Raw genomic sequence first — 23,282 nt, 5'->3', positions numbered from 1 at the left:
GATGCCTTGCTGTATGTGGACATCACGGAATGGCTAAGTCAAGTTACTTAGAATATGCATTGTCAATTACTTGGCTTGTTTGTGAATGTTAGCTTCTCTATTGTAACAGCATTGGATTTGGCTAGGATGGTCTTTTAATATACAGTTACAGCTTTTTGCATTTTGTGGAGATTCCCAAATACAGGACAGTCTCAAATCCTTACTTCTTTAGAATTCACCTGGTATCACACAGGGCTCAGGGTGTACATTTATACCCATATCAAATCTGATATATGCTGCTCAGTTAAAAAAAAAAGAAATTTAAAAGAGGCAACAAGGACACATCAAAACCACCTCTTCATAGAAATCATTGCAATCAAGAATTCTCCTTTGTAAAGCCACACAAATAATATTCCCATGTAGACTTCTGGAAAGAGACCTTTGGTCTTCAGTGATTAATGGCCCTCAGAGATGGGAAATCCACCTGAGGTTGACAGGTTTATCACTCTATGTAGAGCCGTGATAGCAAGTGACTGTGGCTTTGCAGAAAAGGTGGTCTGGATACAGGATTGATGATGGGCGTGGCAACCAAGGCAGAGAGGGAAGACCTAATCACAGTGGAAAGTGAATGAATGATTTAATAAATCTTCAGCGGTAATTTCACCTCACAGGCACCGTCCATATGCAAGAAAGGAGGTGATGAGGCTGTCCCCTATACCCATGGAATGCACAATTTAAAACTGGACATTCACTTTTTTAAATTAAATTAAAAATTTTAATTAAATATAGAAAATGAGGACCGAGTGTTGACTTTGGAAAATGGATTTAATTTTTCTATCTCTGACCTTCATCAGGGAATCAAAGTCAAAGGAATTTCTTCAAGAACAAAAATATGCTTTGCAGATTTATTTTCCTTCTTTTGACAGTATAGAGAAATGTTTTAATGTTGGAATTTGCACAGTATAGAACGAGTAATAAACTTGATCTTTTGTGTGGCTATCTTCTCTACCATGTTGATAGTTCAACTCTGACTTCTAAAGGTGGGGGGTTGCGGTGGGGTAAAAACCATAGTTCAGGATTTAAACAACATCAATAAGCATTTTATTTTCATTGAAAATATTTTTCTTTTTCCTCTATTTTAAAATATTTTAACCTTAATCTTTACATTTTATCCTTTGAAATACTAAAGCTAGATACATCAATATGTATTATTTAGTCATTCTATGTTGTGACTGTTATTAGAATCACATAGAAGGGGCTGGAGAGATGGTTCAGTGAGTGAAACACTCACACAGGAAGCAGAGGCAGGCAATTGCCAGAACAAGCTGCCTAGTCTAGTCAGAATAGGAGAGCTCTAGGCTCAGCAATGTGGGGAGCCGCAGCTGTCACCCTATATATTGAACACCTGGTCTCCGGCCAGAGCAGAGAGCATTGTGATAAACAAGCCCTTATTTGGAAAAGCTGATTGCCTCCAGTTTGTGATGCAAGCTGGCATGATTTCCCGCAGCCTATTATGTTTTGCTATGTAGCCGATGCTGATTGGGACCAGGGAAAGTAGAAGAGAGAGAAGAGAGAAAGGAGAAGAAATGAACGAATGATTCTGTACTACAAGGTTCCTGAATAAACTGCTTGAGAAGAGCTCGTGTTCGTCTCCTTATATCCGCTGGTCGGTGAGGCGGTGACACAGCAAGATAACTTGCCTCAGAAAACCAAGTAGAGAGCTGTCAAGGTAGCCATCCAATGTTAGTTTGGGGCCCTTACATGCTATCACTCATGTAAAAAGTATGCAAACCACATACGCACATGCAAACAAGACAGAATGTCCTAGGTGACATCTTAAGGCATTCTTAAATGCCTTGAGGGAATTTCCAGAGAGTCTTAACTGAGGAGGGAGGCCCACCCTGAATGTAGGTGACACCATTTTATAGGCTGGTGTTCTAGATTGACTCGAAGAGAAAGGGTTGGGGGTGGGGTGTGAGCTTAGCATCAACATTCATGGCTCTGCTCCCTGGTCCTGGGCTCAGCATGACCATTTGTCTTAGTTTCACTTCCATGCCTCCCCTTACAGAACTGGGAGTCAAAACAAACCTTTTTTTTTCCCTTTAAGTTTTTTTTTTTATCAGGGATTTTTGTCCCAGTAACAAGTCAGATAACTGATAAAGGATATAGTTGTCATTTTAATATGTCAATTTAAATGTGGGGTCTGTGGATAAATATGGCATGGTCTTTTCATTGTCTGAGAAGACTCTTTGCATCTATATCCCACATGACACAGAAAATAGATCCTGACCCTAACATGTGATGCAAGTTATATTAACACTATCAGATTTTCTTTTATTGAAGAATGTACCTTTAAAAAAATATGGTTTCTTATCAGAGGGAAAAAATGCCTGAAAAAATGATCTGCTTTAGAAAATACTTACATGACATTTCTGTGGACAGCACTATACTATAGATATATGTTGGGGCTAACTGTTGAGAACAAAATTTGCCATCTCACTTCTTGGGCAGAGTAAAAGAACTCATAGAAGCGTGGTAAATCTCTTATCTTTCTTTTTCAAGAAAGGCTCACAATGGCCCACACATTCCTTTAAACACAGCTCTGCTTGCATGGATGGAAGCACCAATACACACTGGTACCACTGCAGCCTTCTTGTCGGCTCAAGTGCAAATGGAACTTTTGAAAAGGTTGAAGTTTTAGGGTCTTACAAGGATGCTCGGCATGGAAAACTTACACCTTTAGGATGTGGAGTCATCAAGGGGTTGGTGGTGGGACTTCTGGAGAGGGATCCTACCACCTCAAGTCCCATGTACTCAAAATTCATTATCCATACTTCCCTTCCCTCCCTTTCACTCTTCTGTTTTTCTTCCTCTGTAGTTTGCTGTATGAAGATATTTTAATCTGCTTATATTAAAAAGTAAAAATAAAATAAACAGACAATAAAAATAACAGACCCCAAAAGCCAACCTCAAGCCGATTAGTGGTTATATAAGAAATGTTTGCTAAATTTAATTGAATTGTGGCTATGAGTCACTTCTGGAAACCTTAAAAGCCTTTTTGGAAAGGTTTTATAGCTACCTCAGATGAACTGGAAAAGAAGTGTGGAAAGGGGCTGCAGTGATTTTTTTGGGTATAAACTCTAAAGTGGCACAATGCTAGCCTCACAGAATATGCAAAAGCAAGCTTCTTATCAGTGTGGTTTCCCGCCACAATTTATCCTAAGACTATTACACTATCTCACAGAGAATATGTGTATATTTTTTAAAATGTAGCAGCTTTGGGATTCTAAGAATATAAGTGTGAGCCAGGAAAGAGTGACAACTGACACAGAGGTACCAGTTAGCTTTGGTTAAACAAAGAACTGTGATGTACTTAGGTCTAAGAGAAACAAGCAACTGTTTTTATTACTGATTTTTACCCCTTCCCCCAGAATGGCTCTTCAAACTTAGCTTTTTTATGCTTTTATAAACACAGAAAACAGTTTTCTCCTCAGAAAACACAGTTGGAATATTACTTAGCAATAAAGAGAAGTGAGCTTGATTAACCCATGAAAAGGCAGATAGAAACTTAAACATAGGCTATGGGAGAGAAGCAGAGAACCTGGGAAGGTTCTACACTGTGAGCCCGACTGCAAGATGTCCCAGAAAAGACAACATCGTGGGGATAGGAAAGTGATGGCTGGTGACCAGGAAGCCGATGATGATGAGGGATGAGTAGGCAGAACATGGAGAGTTTGTAGGTAGTGTGGTGGATATTTGTCAATTTACACTTGTTCAGACTCACAGAGTAACAACATTAAGGATTAGAAAAGGGCTGGCAGGATGGCTCAGAGGGTAAAGTCACTTGTCACCTGGCCTCATGTCCTGAGTTCAATCCCAGAACCTATATGGTAGAAGAGTAAATTCCTGAAAGTTGTCTTCTGACCTCCACACAGGAACAGTGGTATGCACAACCCCTATTCCCCACATCTATAACCCACATATACCTTCCCATCCCCACATATACACATAAACACACATAAACATACTCCCTTCTCCCACACCTACATCTTTTTGAGGGAATAAAATATCATATATTTTAGATATTCATTTATATGATGCAAGAAGCATCCATAAAGATTATGGCATTTTGGAAAATAGTGATTAGGTGCACCCAACTTAGTTTGTGCATGTGTACTGATCCTGTCATTCATTATTTGACACTTCTTTCCTCCCTCCTTCCTGTCTCACTTTTCATATTAGCTAGCATTTTGAAGTAAGGTCTTTCATTGTGCAGAGAATCCACTCTGCTAGGGTTCCAGATCACCCCTACGACCTCTATTCACTGAAGATGATGGAGCCTCCTGGCACCAGTGGGGAGAGGTGGGAGGAAGAGAGAGAGAAGAATGGTATTAGAAACTGCCATGGTTCTGGTTATGCCTTCAAGGCCTTTCCACTTTAATAAAGTAACGGACAATAAACACAAGCAAGCACAGAAAGACCTTTCCTGATTCCATCTTCTACAAGGTATGTAACTTGGCACATGTCACTTTCAGTTCAATGATCTTCCTTCCTCACACATCCAGTAGGAGATGTTATGGTCGGTTTCAGTTGTCCATTTGACACAATCTAGAACCATTTGGTGTGACCGTCCTCCGGCCAGGAGCTGGTTCTCAGACCTCGTCTTGCCACAAGTAGCCAGTCCACTTGGGGAGGGGCTTCCTGACTTAAACAAAGCCCTTCTCTGCTACTTCTCTGCCTTGAGGTTCCTGCTAATAGCCACGCCTCTCTCCAAGTCCCTGCTACACCGGAACTCCCGCCTCCAGAGACCGAAGATAAAGGTGCTGATTGGGCTGCAAGATGCTGACGGACTGGGGGAGGGGTTTCTGCCTGCCTGCTTGTAAGAGAGACAGTTGAATAATATACATAGGGGGCCGAAAGCACACCGTGGTTCGATCCCATCTTTTAAATCTTCTCTCTGTGTCCGGTTCCCCTTTATTTCTACAGGCTCCTAACTCTCTTCCAGACAGAGAACCCTTCTTATTTAGTTGCAGGCAGCAACAACTTGGGAAGTGAGTCTCAATAAGGAAGTGTTTAGAAGAGTTGGCCTGTGGCCATGTCTATGAGAGATTATCTTGATTATGTTAATTGAGATAGTAAGGCCTATCCATTGTGGGTAGCACCATTTCTTGAGTTTTTAAATGGCTACATGTCAAAGCAGAAAAACAAGCTTCCTTAGACCCTGGAGTCTATCTTATTTCTGGAGCACAGAGGTGTCATATTCAGAATTCAATGGTCATATAAATAATTGCTACAAATACTTATTGCTTTCAAGAATAGAAATATTATTAATACAGTATGGGTTTTAAAGAGCTGACTAACTCTTATTAGCAAACATTTATTTGTTTATGCCTGCTCTATTCTTCCTTTGAACTATTGTGGAAAAACCAATGGAGTCATGAGTCCTTCCATACATGGATGGCCATGACACTGTTGGAAGGACATCCTAGTATCAGCTTGACTGCCAAAACGCAGTTCTCATGTCTGCCTTTGCACTGTAGAACTTCAAGAATGATTATTCAAACAAAGGGTGATTTGAATTTTTAATTACTCCACTTTGCTGACCTTTAAGGGCCCCAAGGTCTAAATTCTAGGCCATTAGCAACATTATGCTAAGACTCTTTATATTCCTGAGTTGGTTCCCCGAATATTTCCATGTTCCTTCTCGGGACCCCAAGATGCAGTAGAGCTGAATGGAAACTCAGGTTTGAGTTCTAGGAGACACTGAGAAGTGACGAGGCAGGAGAAGGTCAGAGTCTACCTCAGAGACTCTGGCTTGATGTAACTCTCTACTTGATTTAGAAATAACAATTCTCTTTTTACCTCCACAGGCACTATAGGTAAGAATAGCTCTAGATGGACATCTTAAAGTATAAGTATGTAATGTAATGTGCTATCACATATATGTGACAGCACAGTTAGAAACAATGTAACCAGTCCCCTGATACACAGTTATGTTCTGCATATTCACTCTGATTACTGGGTTAGAAGATTGATACTGTTCTTAAAGGAAATATAAAGTTAGGTGACTGGAAGCGTATAGATATAACAGCTCATCAACTAACTGATAGAGAGCTTTGTTTTATGTGTGCTTCGGTCTCAAAGTGCCTTATTTAACCCATATTGCTGACTCACTGACATCAAGTTCATAGCCAACAGCACTATAATTCATGGTGGAATAAAGCTTAGATAGCATATATCTTCTCCAACATGTCATAGCCTCTTTGTACTTAGGGGCAGGAGACAGGATTTTAATATTCCACTTCAGGACATGTTGAGTGACAAAGAAACCAATAAAAAGTAGAAAGATGAAAAAAGCATGACCTATCATTTTTATGCCAATCATAAAAATGATAGTTTATTATATCAGAAACTAAACAAGGCAGAGCACAGCCCATGTGACCTCGGGGGGGGGGGGGGGAGAAATGTGTACACTGCCGCACATTTTGCAGCAGTCTGTGAATACGTGCAAGCCACCACAAAAGCACCACGGGTATATTCCTTAATTTACAAAGAATTTTTACTATGAAGGCTAGGCTAATTCTCAAATATGAAATCCAGAATAATGATGGACACCTGGATGAATGTAAAAATATGCAAGCATTTTCCATGTTCTGAAACATTTCTGGGAGATGCAATAAAGAGAACTTTTCTTCCTAATGCTTACTTATTTCAAAATAATTGAATATTCACATATTTGCCTTGTGCCAAAGATGGGTGGGCTGAAGTGCTGGGATATCAATAATTTTCCTGCTTTTGATGTCTGGTTGAATTCCAAACTAAAAATGCCATTAAAACTGAACTGCTTTAAGATTAAACTGACTTTTTTGGTATTCTTTTGTTAGTTAAAAAATTAATAGTAATTCAAATTTGAAAAGCAAAGTGGAAAGAGAAGTATTAATGTGTTCTTAATCAAAAGTTTCCTAAATTTTCCACCGGTCACTTGCTTCTTACAGATATGAATGACCCACACTAGTCGGGCTGCTTCTCACGGCTCTGTCGGGTCTCATTCCTCTATGTGTTACACCTTACACAGCAGATAGAACCAACTTTGCTTGGAAGAAAGAACAAAGAAAACCCAAGAACACCAGCAGCCATGCAACCTTCTTGCCAGTTACTCTTTCCACATTTATAGGAACCAGGGGATTCCTGGCATGCCCCATGGCTGGGATTAACCTCGAAATCCTGTCAAGAAAATTGATTACTGAAAAAAATTAATGACCATCCTCTTATCTATCTGAATATATTAGTTAGATATAAAATTAGACACTGTGAAACCCCATATAAGCAACTGTGTCTGCGACTCCTGGAAAGAGAGAGTTTGTATGACAGCCCTCCGTTTTTAACTTGTCTCATTAGCAAAAAAGCTTTCTCTTCTCCCATTTCTTTGACTGAGTTACTGGCTTCATCAGGAGGCAGGGGACCTAGATCTTTCATGCTACAATATGGCCCAGGGTGTACTCAATATGTGCCATGGGCCTGGGCCCATGCCAAGCCCATTACATCCCTGATATCAGCTTCCATCTTTACAATGAGGCTAGAATTTGGATACAGAAAAGCCTGCTTAGGCCCCTTCAGCAAATGTGACAGGTGGACTTTCAACGCAACGTCTGTTGAGTGCTTTTAGGCCCTGAGACTACTAAGTATTAATTTTCTTGTTAAAACTACATCAGGGTAACAAGCAAAAATTATTACAATAAAGTGTTATGTTGGCCACAACATTGAAATACTGGGTATACAAACTTGGTAAGCCTTGTTTTATTCAGTTGTGAGACAGTAAAAGGCCATCAATTATTTCTATAAGGCAATCATAGCAAAGCCTAGTAAGTGTCTAAGAGTGGATATTAATGCAAGTAAAACAAATGAGCAGTTAACCTTCGAGATGAATCACTGTGTGTGATATTCTTTTAAACCAGTGCTTCTCAACCTTCCTAATGTGACCCTTTAATACAGTTCCTCATGTTGTGGTGACCCCCCAGCCACAAAATTATTTGTTACTACTTCATAACTGTAATTTTGGTATCGTTATGAATCATAATATAAATATCTGATATGTGACCTCAAGAGGTTTGTGACCCACAGACTGAGAATCTAAAGCAAAGGCTTCCTTCAGCCTTGCAAGGATTTTGGACATGAAGATTACATCATTCTTTCTTTATTTCCTCTCACTATTTCATAATTTATTTCCTCTCACAATTTCATAATCTCCCCTCATTCACTTTAATGTTATTTCTTGCTTATCACTTAAAAAATATTTCCCATCAGTGTTTTACTACCGCCTTTGTCATTATAATAAAACCCAAAGGCAACTGACCAGAAATTTCAATTAACTGCCTGCCAAGTGTTCATTTATCAATATGCTACCTCCCATGTTTAGGAGGTGGAGATGAATTACCAGAAGCAGCAAGTCCCCATCAGGGTCTCGCTCTGGATACAGTAGTAGGCAGTTCAACTGCCACATTCTTTCTGTCTCCATTTTAAGGAATATGTTCCTCATTCTCTCCAATAACAATTTGAAAAGAACAGAGTTATCAGCTGTGATGGCAGCTGATCCCTGCATATTTCCCAGTCTGCACTGACTGAGGCAGGAAGTAGAGCAGTGAATGGTGGCAGTGCGAGCTTGCTCCTCTGAATGCTTCTTCTTGTCCACCGTATGGTGGACAAGGCACTCACCCCCAGGAGACACCTGCTAGATGTTGTCCCCTGAATAAAGTCCTCTGAAAGTTTCCCTTTGCCATCACGGCACCTCCTGCAGTCCAAATTCTACTCCGTCTAATCTCGACTCTATCCCTCTGTCTTTCCACCTGCTACCCTTCTGTAGTAAAAATGGCCCAGGCAGTTGGCACGCACTTCCTAATACATAAATCAGATAATGTCACATATGTATTCAGACCTGCTGCTTGGTCTACCTCAACAATCTGGCTTCTTCTGACCCTCTTACTCCTGCTTCCTCCCACTTTGCCATTGATCATGGGTTTTCTTGTTGCCCTCTGGGCAAACCAAGTTTACCTGTGCCTCATATCACATTTAGATGTAAGACCACAAATCTCTCTCTCTCTCTCTGTCTGCCTCTTTGTCTGTCTCTCTCATTTCACTTAGGGAACCTCTTAGACATCATTTTCTCCAAGAGGAATTTTTATGGTCATCTTGGTGCACTTTCTCTCTGTTTCTGTCTCAGTCTGTCTCCTGTCTCTGTCTCAGTCTGTCTGTCTCTGTCTGTCTGTCTGTCTCTCTCTGCCTTCAGCCACCCTCTTTATTTTCTTCCTTCTTAGCACTTACAGCTACTCAACACTTCTGTTCCCTAATTCTCTTTTCATTCTTTATCTATGGCACATTAGAACACATACAGTTTAAAGACAAAGGCTTTTCATGTTTTATTCACTGCCTATCTATCACCTAGTACCCATAAACGTAATGTACATTGTATCACTAAACTGTCACATGCTATTTGAGCTTCCTTAGAGGCTAGATCTGGAAGCAGAGCTTCCTCCATCCCACTTGAGACCCAAGGTATCTCAAAGTGTCCTCTAACAACCTTTGTTTGGAGATAGGTGACCTCTATACCAACTCTGTGATAGGAAGAGAAAGGAACAGCAAGAATCCGAAAAGTAAAAACATTGTGCCCCTGAGAACAGTTGGAACGTGCACCATGTCCTACAAAGGTTACTACTATTGTTGACCCCATGACATAAAAATGGCTGCAGTGGGAAGGAGAGTCCATAGGTTCAGCCATGGAAGCTCATCCATGGAAGAAAGCTTAGTCAGAAATCTAGGTGATCCCTAACCCTCAAGAGACTGGAGGCCCCAGGGAATTTAGAGGTCAGGTATGCTGGGGTGGGTAGGGACATCCACATGGAGACATGGGGGTGGGGAGGAGGTATGGGATGTGGAACAGTTGGAGGGTTAATGGGGAGAATAAGATATGGAGTATATATAAAAAAAAAGAAACCTAGGTGATCATCTCAACTTTTCCAGTTGTTTTCCACTACATGTTTTGAGCCCCTTCCTTTCTCTTACTGCTTATTCTTTTACTTTGGCTTTCTGTCTGATTAAATGTACTCATTCCAAACCAAAACTATGGCTACCACCTATTGTCTGGACAACACAGAACAATAAGCACCCAACATACTTTTGAGCAAATAAATTATGTCCCATGTGTCTCTATTCACAGTGTGCAATGTTGGGAGAAACTATGCTTCTGAGAGATGCAGGGATGTACACACCCTTCTACTTAACAAGGACATAGCACAGGCATCACTTAGCTGCAGGAGAGTCTGATGACAACGAAATATGATGGGTCTACATGGTGACCCTGGTTCCCCACCACTCCTGTTCCCCTTTCTCTGTGATTTTTCTATTCCTTTCATGGAAGAAGTAGAGACCATGGAGGTTAGTGAATGGGACAAAAACGAAAGGGTTGAAAAGTATTTTCAGGAGTGGGTTTATAGTCTTATGCCTGTAAGCACCTTTATGATAGGTATGGATGAAAGGCAAGGCTGTAGTGCCCCTGGAAGTGGCATTGTATCCTGAGGAGGAGGTTGAGTCATGACAAAGACTTCCTGGTGCCTTAGCAGACACCCACGGAAACATGCTTTGTACCACTTCCCAGGGGACTTTCTGGGACCATACTCAAGTATGGTGAGCACTCTGTCTCTTCCTCTCCCTCCCCCTCCCTGTCTCCTCCTCTCTGTTGCCCCTGTCTCCTTCCCTCCCTCCCTTCTTCCCCCCCTCATATTTTTCCATTTCCATACTTGAGTTTTGTGGCTTCATCTCTTATATTGGCTTGGCATCTTACATAGTTCAACCCAACTCTCAAAATTCTTCCCGAGAGAACTCAGAAAGAGACATCACACAATTTATCAACTCACACAGGGCTACATTTCAGAGCACAGGTGAGCTCTGAAATGGGCTCCTGTCCTGGCAGGACTAAACTGGGACTATGCAGGCAGACCAGAGTATAGGCCTCCACTTACAGGGATAACATTGCTCCCTGCTTCTGTATCCTTTGTTTCATCACATCTTCATTTTGACTATTTCTGGATGAAATTTGTGGCTCTTCACATTTCCTACATGGATGATTGACATAAGCAGCCCTCTCTCCACATATCCCTTTGCAATGCATCTGTGCCAGTATACCATTGGCAATGTGGCCATGCCATTGGACCATTGGCTATGTGGCCATGCCTGGACACAATTGAGTCATGCAGTTTCTCCCTTTTGTTAGAATCTGTATTGGATGTTAGCTTTTGACTAAAAACCAAAAGCAAAAATGATGTGTGAAACTTTTGAGGCTATAATGAAGCCACTAAGTTTCTATTAGAGCAGAAACCTTTGTGTATACAAGAAACACTGTAGCTCAGGACACCTGCCAGTCTGGATTCTGAGAATTTCAGACTGGGTTCAGTGGTGTTGAAGGGGCAATGGTGTGTACAGTGTCAAATGCTTGTTTTTGTTTTCAGAACCAAGGGTAAGTGTGGCCAGAAACATCCTGGATTCTGTTTGACTTTTAAATTAAGTTTTGCTTGTAGTTGCCTGCTTTTCTTTTTCTTTTTGTGGCTGTTAAATTCATTGCATGATCCCAGGTAAGGTTATGACTCACAGCTTAAGAAGCTGGGTTTTAAAGCATCAAGTTTTTACCACCTAGCTGAAACCAAAGCAGAGCAATCATCAGTCAGCCCATAGAATGAGAAAGAGGTGGGGAGGGAGAGGGAGGGAGGGGGGAAGGAGAAGAGAACGGCACTAGTTAGCTGACATGTATTCTTTTAAGTCAGTCAGAGTTTTGGGTGGCTTATGCAAAAAAGAGTAATAAAACCTTCCTCTTCCTGCCCTCCAATGTGGTAGTCTAAGTGAGAATACCCCCAAGCCTCTATTGGCTTGTATGTCTGAATGCCTGCTTGTTTCCAGGTAGTGGAGTTTCTGGGAAGCATTAGGAGGTGTGGCCCTGTGGGAAGCAGTTCATCACCATGGGTGGGATTTGAGGTTTCAACAGCTACGGTTGGCCCAAGATCACTCTTTTTCTGCATCCTGCCTGCTTTTTAGAATGTAAGCTTCCAGCTCCTTCTCTAGCACCTCCATGCCTGCTTGCCTATCTGTCTCCATACTCCCTGTCATGATGGTCATAACAAGCAAACTCCTAATTCAATGCTTCTTTTTATAAGTTGCCTTGATCACGGTGTCTCTTCATAGTAACAGAGCAGTGACTAAGATACCACTCCGTCCTTCTCTTTTGTCTAAATGATTCGAACTAACCATTCATGTCTGTGTTTACAGATCAGTTATCTGAGGCTCACACTCTCTTATGCCTGGACTGGATAGAGTGCCTATCATGGATGCTCTCAGAGAACCCTGTCATATGGCATGGGGTCAGCATGAGTGATGCCATCTTCACTCAGAACTTCCATGATTGCCTCAGAGTTCCTTTTCCTACCCAGACCAAACTGATAGAATAGCACATGGGGCTTTTCAAAGGGCCTCTGGCCCTAGGAATGTTTATAATGTTCTAATACAAGCTGGCAATATGCCATGCTCATTCTAGCTTAGATAATGTCACTTTGCCCTAGCTAACATATATGTTTCCTGTGATCCAAGGTGCAAGAATTGTTATTCCTGCCCTGACTGTGTATCGAGCACACAGGTCAGCAAGAATGCACCCCTGTCCCCAGGACTGCACACTGCACTCTTGGCTCTCTTCTTGGTTTCAGAATACCATGATGTCGACTCTCTCAATCTGTGACCAGACTATGTTGGAACACTTAGACTTCCTCTTCCCCTAGACTTGCCACTTGCCCTTCCAATTGCCTAATCTTTTCTTCTCTTCCAGCTAAAACCTGAGCCCCCCAAAGACAGGAGCTGTGGGAGACTTGAACAGTATTGAAATCTCCAGTGACTTAGACAATGCCTCACACTGGAGGTGATAAATATATATTTGTTTAATTAGGTGGATTAGAAATAATTAATATGTATTATTGACATGATTTAGGGTGTCTTAATCAGGGTTTTATTGCTGTGAAGAAACACCATGACCAAAAAGCAAGTTGGGGAGGAAAGGTTTTATTTGTCTTTCATTTTCAGATCGCAGTCCATCATTGGAGGATGTCAGGACAGGAACTCAAGCAGGTCTGGAACATGGAGGCAGGAGCTGATGCAGAAGCCATGGAGGGTGCTGCTTACTGGCTTGCTTGTCTAGGCTTGCTCAGGCTGCCTTCTTATAGAAGCCGGGGCCACCATATCAGTGATGGTACCACTCATGATAGGCTGGATCCTTCCCCATTTATCACTAATTAAAAAAAATGCCATACAGCTGGATCTCATGGAGGCATTTTCTCAACTGAGGCTCCTCTTTCTGTGAAAACTCTAGCTTGTGTCAAGTTGATACATAAAACCAGCCTATACATGGGGCATATACTGTACTGCCTGCTAAATGTTATTATTCTAAGCAATGGCATGGCTGTTGCTAGTTTATACAAGAGGAAACAGATAAACAAGATGAGAAATAGAAGTAGCTCACTAATGTCACATAGTTAAAACCTGAAGTATAGGCATAAAGAAGCAGAGTCTCTTCTTTATGGCAATCTTCGTGTGCCAATCAGAGCAGGCTAGGCGGTGCCACAGTAACAAAGAGTCCTGTAGTCATCGTGGGTTACAAAGCAAGGGTTATTTATTTATTTATTCTCATGGTATATAGTCATCATGAGTAAACAGAGTTCTCTCTTCATTGTGGTCATAGGACCTGGGTGGGTAGAACAACCACTGTCTGATGTTTATTAGCCATCATGCCAAAGTGATAAAGAAACAGAAAGCTTTAGAGGGTCTTGTATCTGCAATGGGATGCTCTATCATGGAAATGATACATGCTTTTTTTAGTTTATAACTCCTTGGTCAGAAATATCCAATTAGCTGTGTAGTGCTTACCCCAGCTATGATTAATGGATGAAGAATTAATTATGTCATTCCTGCTGTGTGAGGTACTGCCAAAGTTCTAGAAGGTTTAGAAAACCTCAGAATATGAGGATTTCTTATTATCAGAAGGTAGCAATGGGATTGTCACATTTGTAGTATGGATTACAGTGAAAATCACACAATGCTTACCAGGAAACACATCTCCTATCAAAGTGGCTTTGGACAGTACAGTAGTTGGGCAAATGTTAGAATCTGGGACTAGTGTCACTTATAAACTATATTAAACTCAGTTTAGACATTTACCTTGGATTTTGCCACCCCAGATCCTGCTACTGGTCAATAGTACTCAGTAAAGCAGGGTCTACTTTACATAAGTAGTTGGCTTCTTCCCAAATGTGGCCTCTCAGATGCACACAGAGGCTGTACTGTCCTTTTTAATAGAATAGACCCACTTCATTTGTGATTCTGTATGAGCCTGAGTCACAGTGGTACAAAGAGATCACTTGAAACATTAATAAAAAGGCTAATCACTCTAATCACTCTCTAAAATGAAAATGAATACTGCCACCATGAGCATACTGGTGGTCTGTTCATTAGCAGAATTTATGGTGATATGATGCTCAGTATACTGACTCTACATTCACACCTCTGATATACTCAGACCATAGATGATAATAAGACCCCGGATATAGTTAACATCTCAGAGCCTAGACAGATACTATATTTCTCTCTCTTTCACAAAAGCATTCCCACCATATACTTTGAAGTTTCAAAGGCATGTAGATTTCATCTAGTCTTGATTTATTTACTCCAGAAAGCTCCTTAGTGTAGGGAACGCATTTCCATTGGTACCATTTTGAATACTCTCTAGCATACATACTATCTTATTATCAGAGGCTGCTCATTTGTGAAGGAGGAGGCCATCCCACTGACACAGACGGGATTTCTCCCTTCAAACTTGTTCTCACTGTGTCTGCTCCAATCAGTTCAGCAGACCCCAGCCAACTAATTCTTCAGCTTGTCTGAAGTTATAACTCTTTCTGGATAAATATTCCCAGGCCTTTTGATTTCTCTTTTATGAGTATGTATCTATCTGGTCTTCTTGGAAGACTAATATCATGATATCCCTAAATTGCTCTGTATTAGATTCATTTAAGAATCAGTCACCATAGAATGCCCCTCACATCAAACCACCCACTTGAGTTTTTTCTTGACCGGGACTCTCTGATCTCCGTTAGTGGTTCTACCTTGTCAAGATACTTTTGAAGGAAGGGCAAGCCAGCCTAAATGCAGCTATCTCCTGGGAGGCTCTGACAGTACCTGACTAACACAGATGCAGAGGCTTACAGCCATCCATCGAACTGAGCACAGGGTCCCCAGTGAAAGAGTTAGAGAAAGGACCAATGGAGCTGAGGGGTTTGCAGCCCCTTAGGACGAACAACAATATGAACTAACTAGTACCCTCAGAGCTCTCAGGGTCTCAACCACCAACCAAGGACTGCACATGGAGGGGTCTGATTGTTCTGGCAGCATGTGTATAGTAGAGGATTGCAAATTCGATCATCAATAGGAGGAGAGGACCTCGGCCCTGTGAAGGTTCTGTACCCTGGTGTCGGGGAATGCCAGGGCCACAAAGTGGGAGAGGGCAGGGTGGCAGGCATGGGGAAGGGGGAGGCAACAGGGGTTTGTTTTTGTTGTTTTTGTTTGTTTCTTTGTTTTTTGGAGGGGAAACTGGGAATGGAGAAATTTACATGTAAATAAAGAAAATATCTAATAAAAAAAAAAAGATACTTTTGAAAGGGTTTCATCATCCTGCACATTAGATCATCCATCTCAGGTATGTGTTGTAATTAAACACTCACAGGGTTGATAGAACTACTGAGAATGGAGAATGGACATGGGACCTTCTCTGTGTCTTGCAGGTTTTAAATTATATTTGCTGAGAGACAACTTGCTGAGAATAAATAGACTCATAAAATCTAGGACATCACTCAGGTATTAAATAATGGCTTTTCTACTTTGTGAGCCTTTGCTAGTTGCTGGGGACCTCACTTCAGGCTAGCGAGACTCAGGATTGCAGGAGCAACCTTGCTGAAATTCTAAGGCAGTGATCTCACTTTTGTCTCTGTTCTCTTTATGAAGCTCACGTTATCCTTGATGAGGCCTCTCTGTCTATCCTTCAGACATGTCCTTTCTCAGGCAGTGCTCATTAAAGGGCTCAGTGGGAATCCACACTATTTATTTAGATCTAGCTCCTTCTCCTTTTATGGGATCGCTTTCTGATTAGCAGTTGACCTAGTAAAGCAATAACTGAATAGCATGGGTCCCTAGGGATTGTTGAACCTTTAGAGAGCATGAGGTATCTGTTTGGAGCCCAACTCATCTTTTTAGAAGAATATTTACATATCTAGAAAATGCAAATAGCTTTTTTTCTCACTGAACTATATGCTGTGTTCAAAGGGGAATTTAGAGCCGTTCCTCCCCAGTCCTGCCTGTCCTAATAGATCAAACATTTAAGGGTTTGAGAAAAGCAGCCAGCCACCCATCTGCCCTTGTTTAGATGCTGTGACTTCTTTGTGTCTAGCCACAACATTGTGTCTTCAGTGTGTTACCAGTCAGCAGAGCCCATAGGTCATGGGCCAAGCATCATGCTTTTCCAACATCAGCTTCTCATGGATTAGCTGTGTCACTTTCAGCCAGTCACTCTCAACTGATGGTGAATTTGTCATCCTGGGGACTTGTGGTAATATCTGGAGCCTTTTCTGGTTGTCACAGTCTATGGGTGCCATTGTATTTAGTGAGTGGGGCTGGTGAGGCTGCAGTGGTCTGGGGTGGTGGTGGGAGGAATGTCACATGACAAGATGGCTACACACAGCCAGCGTCCAACAGCAGTAATACTTCCACTCTTTGTGCATCAAGCAGTGTGTTAGATAAGCTCTCTCTCAAATGTTGCCAGATTAATATTGAAAGGGTAGTTCACTTATTCCACAAATAGTCTTTAAGCACTTTTTTGTATGTTGGGCTGGGTACTCTTGGTAAATTGTCCCCCAACCCCCAATTCTCAGGGAAGAAACAATTCAGTTTTCCATGATGCCATTGAAGAATTCCAGGCTTTGAAAGGTTAAAGTCACAAAGTACTAGGAGAGAACTGGGATTTTTTTCAGACAGGCCTGACTTCAGGTCTAACCAGTTCTGCCAGATTCCTAGGTCTGCATTCTTTCTTGTTCTTTTATTGTCAGACCTCTGACTAAAACAAAGCAGTTAAACTAAGGACAAGGCTGCAAAGCAGGTCAGGATCGCAGAAGTCATCTCTGTGCTGACCTCCCCGTGTGGGTCACCACATGCTATGTCAACCATGTTATTTCTGATTCTTTTCTCAAGATTCTTTATTAGTTCAACATTCATTCATTGTGGCTCCTGTCTTAGGGATCTCATTGATTGGTGAGGATGAGGACCGGTTTCTAATGGGTCCACTTCAAACAAAGATAGGGCATTCCGGGTGGTATGATTTTAAAACCGCTGTGCACATCAGATGAGTAAGCCTCAGTCTTGTGTGTTAGGGGGGTAATAGTCACAGACCTTGTTCCATGGGATTATGATGGCATTTATGAGTATATGTCTCCTCTCCATCTTGCTCATGTATACAGCATGCCATGTCACAAAATTTTTGCCTTCTATTCTTGTTTCATAAAATTATGATAAAATCTTTCAATTACAGAAAACTACCAGATCAACCAGGACAATGTAGTTAGACCTATATTTGGCCAGCATGTTGTTTTTAGGACACATTGGACCAAAGCGTAGCTATTTAACTATTTGTTCATATTGTGCAAAAGTCTAAGGTCTAACAGCCCTCATTCTCGTCCCCATTCTACATTTGCTATCAACCACCTTTTCTACTGACCAGAGAGTATGGAGCCTTTCCTGCCTGGGTTCTATATACTGACCTGATAGCCTAACTGTCTCACTGAGCAACAGGACAGATGTTCCTGGTTCTAAAGAAAGGTCTTGGCTACTTTCTGGCATGTCGTAGGAGCCTCAACTCCTGCTGCTCTACCTTAGCTTTGCATTTCCCCATAAATTTCTGCTGTCTATTTTTTCTTCTCTCCATTTCTGGGTTACCTGTCCCAGAGACCACAGCAGCAGCTGTCAAGAGCTGTCTTCAAGTTTGGTTGTGTTACTTGTCAGTCAGGTGGCTGTGGGCAGTTACTTCACATATTTGTGCCAGGGTTTTGTCATCTTTGAAGGGAGATAATAATCTCAACACCCTCCTGGAGCTGTGATGAAACTCAAAGGGGTTAATGCAGCTGAAGTGCTTAAAATGGAGTCTATGTAAGTGAGGTTCTATGTAAATGTCCATTATCATTTTTATCACTTGTTTAGTCTCCTGTTTGTTCCTCATCTTCTGTGACCATGCAGACAAATTTTAATCAATGCTTTCTGGTTGATTAAGATTAAAATTAAAATTGATTGTAACCAAGTCTCCATAAAGAAGCTAACCAATTCTTTCCACTTTTTAGAAACATGAGCTATTCTCCCTTTCAAGTGAAGGTTCTTTAGAATCCAGGAAACCCCAAGAAGCTTCCAAGCCTTCTGTTCTCAGTTTACCTAGTAGTTTAGGGAGTCTCATTAAGTAAACAGTCAAGTGAGAGACCTTTCTGGCTTGACTCTAGGCTGCTCTTCTCAAGTGGGTAGTGGTGAGCCAGCCCATCTCCATCTTAGCTTTAAAAGCCATCTGACAGTAGGTATAAACTAAGTTCACTCCTGTTTATGTTCAAACCTCTGTTTCTCAAGAAATGGGCTATGGTCTACCTGCAACCTTAACTACAAATGACTCTGTATCTCCTATTCCTGGAAATGTCGACCATGCTTTTGTTTTAAAAAGGTTATTATGGTCTCCTGTTGTCATGACCATCTATTGTTATGACTACCTTACTACCAATTATGCTTTTGTTTCACAAACTTGGTTTTTTTTAAGATTTATTTTATTTATTTATTTTATGTGTATGTGTACACTGTAGCTGTACAGATGGCTGTGAGCTATCATGTGTGTGGCTGCTGGGAATTAAACTTAGGACCTCTGCCGGTCCTGCTTGCTCTGGCCCTGTTCGCTCCAGCATAATTCACTGTAGCTATCATCAGACATACCAGAAGAAGGTGTCAGATCTCATTACGAGTGGTTGTGAGCCACCATGTGGTTGCTGGGATCTGAACTCAGGACCTTCAGAAGAGCAGTCACTACTCTTACCCACTGAGCCATCTGGCCAGCCCTGTTTCACAAACTTGTAATGACCATCTTGCATCTTTGCAACCTTTATTTCAAAAGGTTGTTTATGATTGCTTTGTTTTGACCACCTTGCTGGGTTCTGTTTCTATAACCTCACCTATTTTGCTTGCCAAATCCCCCACCCTAGAGCTATGAAAACCTTCCTCACATCCAATGCTGACCTGAATGCCGCCATAGGCACCTCTCCAACCCTGCCTTAGGGGAAGGCAGCACATGTACATGAATAAAAAAATGTGCTTTAATTAATTGCTTCTTTTGATTATTTTGGCCATGACCATTTGGGTCAATGGTCTTTCTCCTCTCATCTTTGAGATTATCAGTAGGTCACACTAGTAAAGACAGATTAAGTTGTATTTTACAGATAACTTGCCTAGCTCAAATTGGTTGAAGCCCTGTGTTTTGGGTTTGCACAAGTGATTTACAGGCAACATTCTGACATCACAAGGTCCCAGACTCTACCCACCCATGGACCACACTATCAGGGAGATTTTTGGAACATGTATTCCATAAAGAGCTATGAAGATAGTGTAGACATATGTAGGCTACTGATCACTTCACCTCTCTGAACCTCTCACTACCTTCCTTCATACCCCAGAATACCCTGTTTCCTTATAAAACCCCCCAAACCTTATCTTGGGGAGGTATGTATAGGCTAAGAGGTTCCTTTTCTTCATGTCTAGCTGCCTTGTGAATAAATTTAATTTTGGAAAAACTTGTGACTTCACAAATTGGCATACTGTACCACCGGGCATACTTGTTCACCGGGTAAAATAGCCTGGTGAAATAATATTAACAGTGCCCTCTGGGACAGAATGACCTCTCTCCCAGTCTATAAGATACCACTGTGAACTGAAGTGCCCTGGAAAAAGCCATAACCTATGTCAAATGTTTGAAAGACTGATTGTCTGATGAGAACTTTGGGACTTGAAACAGGTGGAGTACTGTAGACCAAGAACCAAGTTATCTGGGCTATTATCTCTAGTCCTCCTAATAATTATTTATTGTCCACCTAACATTTTTTACTCAGGTGGAAGGTTGGAATATATTAACAGAGAGTACTATCTTCCAACAACCTCAAATCTAGGAATATCATCAGATAAAACCAATAGCAGACTTCCTCTGCCTCGCTGTCATCTGCTATCTTGATGTCTCACTAACGTGTTTTTTGATTTGTGGCATGCCCTGTGGTTATAAAGGTTTATTTAATGATGTCCACATTGGAGCATGTTATTTGGGACACTCTGAACCATGGTCCCTGGCTATGATAACTCCTATGGGGCTCAGGACAAGTGATCTCTTTGAGATGTGGACTGTGCTTCCAGCTGACACTGACATCTACTGCACGACATGCTGGCTTCATGTGAAACATTAAAATTATTCATGAGCAATAGCATCTGCCTTTTCTCCTAGATAACTCGCATTTCTTACATGAGCAGGAAGGGCAAGGGTGATTATAAATTCAGCCCTCTACCTGATGACCTCTTAATTTGTAAATGACATTGGATGCATTTCTTGGGAGTAACCCACAGGGAAGAAGTTAAATGTTGTGCATAAGCAGAGGCCTCTCATACACCAAAGAGCAGTTTTTATGTAGGGAATCTGGGAGATGCTAATTGAATCTTGCTTTATACTACATACCATGTAATTAATACTAGTTCCACTATAGGATCTACCGGAGATGCCCTCTGTGCTAGTTAAGAATTCCCATCAAAGCTGCAATTAGCAGCCTCAGTGTATCACATGAGCAATATCCCAAAGAGGATTTTATAATACTTCTGTGAGCTATTGTCCACTACCACATAGGTTTTCTTGCACAAAGATACTCAGGGTTGACCTTACTGAGAGAGAGTATAGTTTAAAAATGCAGGTGGATTTCTGAGTTTGAGGCCAGTCTGGTCTAAAGAATGAGTTCCAGGACAGCCAGGGCTACACAGAGAAACCCTGTCTCGAAAAACTAGAAAAAAAATGCAAATACACACACCTGGTGTAATTCATGTGTCAGGTGCATTCATAGCTCCCACACACATACCTGAAGAACCAAAGGCTTACCTATAACTTTTCCAAGGAAGAGTGACTTGGGAGAATTGAAGAACGTGTCAGAGGAGCTGGGTAGATGGTAAACCACAGCAGGATAATGGTCGAGCTGTAGGAAGAACACGAGACACAGTATTAGAATGTTACCATCCCAGGAGAGATGACAAATGTCACCATCCCAGGAGTGATGATGCCGCTCTTTGAATCCTGGTTTCTGGAAACTACTTCAATAGCACAGGATCTAAAGTACACCCTGAGGAAAAGGAAGGCTATTTTTTCCTTTGAAAACAGTTTGATGAGTACAGACCCTTCTCGAGCTGAGTGATTTGCTGACTGGATTAGGATCCATACTCATTTCCATAGAGTAAAACCTGCCTGGTTTGATCTCCAGTGCTGCCCTCTGAGCTAGACAGTGCTGTCTATATAATGACGGTTTTAAAGGGAGTCTCTCACTGAACCGATGCTATCTGCTTACAGAGGAATGCTGACCCTTGGATGCTCTCCACCCCCACCCCATGCTGCAGTTCAATACAGCCATCTTGTGTTTCATGAGGAGATGCATTTTCTGCCATAGTTAGCATCCCTAGAGGCTGAGGGTGGGGATGGGGGTGGGGGTGGGGGTGGGGGTGGGGGTCACGGTGGTTAGTGGCACATGTCCTCAGGCAGAATTTGTTCTTCCCAAGTATAAGAGAGGAAAGTCCTTAAAAGTGATGTGAAGCAATGCATGTTTCTGGTTATTCCCCAGGTACACATGCAAACAGGGGAGCTACAGCTTCATAGACCGTCATGAATCCCTGTGTCCCTACATGAGATCTTCTTCTGGCCTATCTTTTAAAGACAGTTATAGTCTCCTTGTGCTTCCCCAGTTGTGAGCTCTGAGAACTTTCTAGGCTTTTCTGTTACCCACTCTTTTTTTTTTTTTTCTTTTTAAAATTCTTCTCTCATACATTACATCCTTCTTCCCTTCAGAAAACAGCAGGCCTCCCAGGGATATTAATGGAACATGGCACAACAAGTTACAATAAGGTTAGGCACTAGCCCTCTTAGCAGGGCTGGACAGACAACCCAGTAGGAGGGATGGAGAGAAAATGCTGGAAGAGATGCCTGGAATTGAGTGTGTGTGTGTGTGTGTGTGTGTGTGTGTGTGTGTGTGTGTGTTAATGTGGAAAGCAAGTGTAGAGAAACTCCCTGGAATCTGCTAAGGATGACCCTAGAGACGGCTCCTAGTAATGGGGACAATGAGCCTGACACATTCTTTCTTTGGAAAAGCCCTTCAGTCCAGCTCAGGGAGGTGGGACAGGTGGAGGTCATAAGAAGTCAGGCTCAGCCTCCCTGAGTACATGGGGACCCCTGACTTGTTTGAAGAGTGCACTACACTGGGAACTGGTACGCTCCAGTCACAGTTGGCCACCATGAACATTCTTTATTACTGTTTGTCTGGAACCTTCCTTGTAATTTAGATCATTGAACAGTAAGGGTTAAGTGTTAAATAATCTACATATTTCCGGAAATTTTGAGAATCTGACCTTAGGGAAATGGCACTGTTAAATTTTTTTTGTACTTTGAAAAAATGTACTAAACTATATCACTAACAAACACTCTATTCAGAGAAATTTTTGCCCGTTTTAAGCTAGAAATGCCTTGGGATCGAGCTACTTGTTTCTGCAGCTAGGCATCAGCAGCCTGTTTTGGCGCCCCCTGATGGCATACATGGGTAACTGCAGCACTCCTTTGTTAAAACCATTAATTGTAAACTGTCAAGGTTAAGAGTCCACTCTATGAACATACAGTGAAACTCTGCCCCAAAACACTTCATTTTTTCAAAGCCAGGGTTTAAATTTTTTAAAAAATTCTTTTAATTTAATATACATAGAGTGGGTTTCATTCAATTTTTCTTATAACATATTTTGCTAATGCTTTAAAAAATGGATAAAACAATATATATACATTACAGAAAATAATAATGTAAATATTCTGAATGGCTAGGATAAAAAGCTCAGGTGACAGCAGATGCTGTAGAGGTTGTGGAGAAAGAGGAACATTA

The 23,282-nt window shown here is 41.6% G+C and overlaps 1 protein-coding gene across 2 annotated transcripts in view; it reads right to left on the bottom strand.

Annotated features, from left to right (window-relative positions):
- The window catches only part of Cntnap2 (contactin associated protein 2), a 2,139,844-nt gene that overhangs the window by 93,516 nt on the left and 2,023,046 nt on the right, over positions 1–23,282 (bottom strand). For both annotated transcript variants that reach the window (XM_031381709.1, XM_031381710.1), the window contains one exon: positions 21,254–21,347. In XM_031381709.1, the coding sequence (XP_031237569.1) occupies positions 21,254–21,347 (94 nt within the window). The remainder of the gene's footprint in view (positions 1–21,253; positions 21,348–23,282) is intronic.

The sequence above is a fragment of the Mastomys coucha genome, unplaced genomic scaffold (assembly GCF_008632895.1).
Source record: "Mastomys coucha isolate ucsf_1 unplaced genomic scaffold, UCSF_Mcou_1 pScaffold20, whole genome shotgun sequence".
Taxonomy (NCBI): domain Eukaryota; kingdom Metazoa; phylum Chordata; class Mammalia; order Rodentia; family Muridae; genus Mastomys; species Mastomys coucha.
The sequence above is the reverse complement of the archived record's forward strand: the minus strand, read 5'-3'. Positions and strand labels throughout refer to the sequence as shown.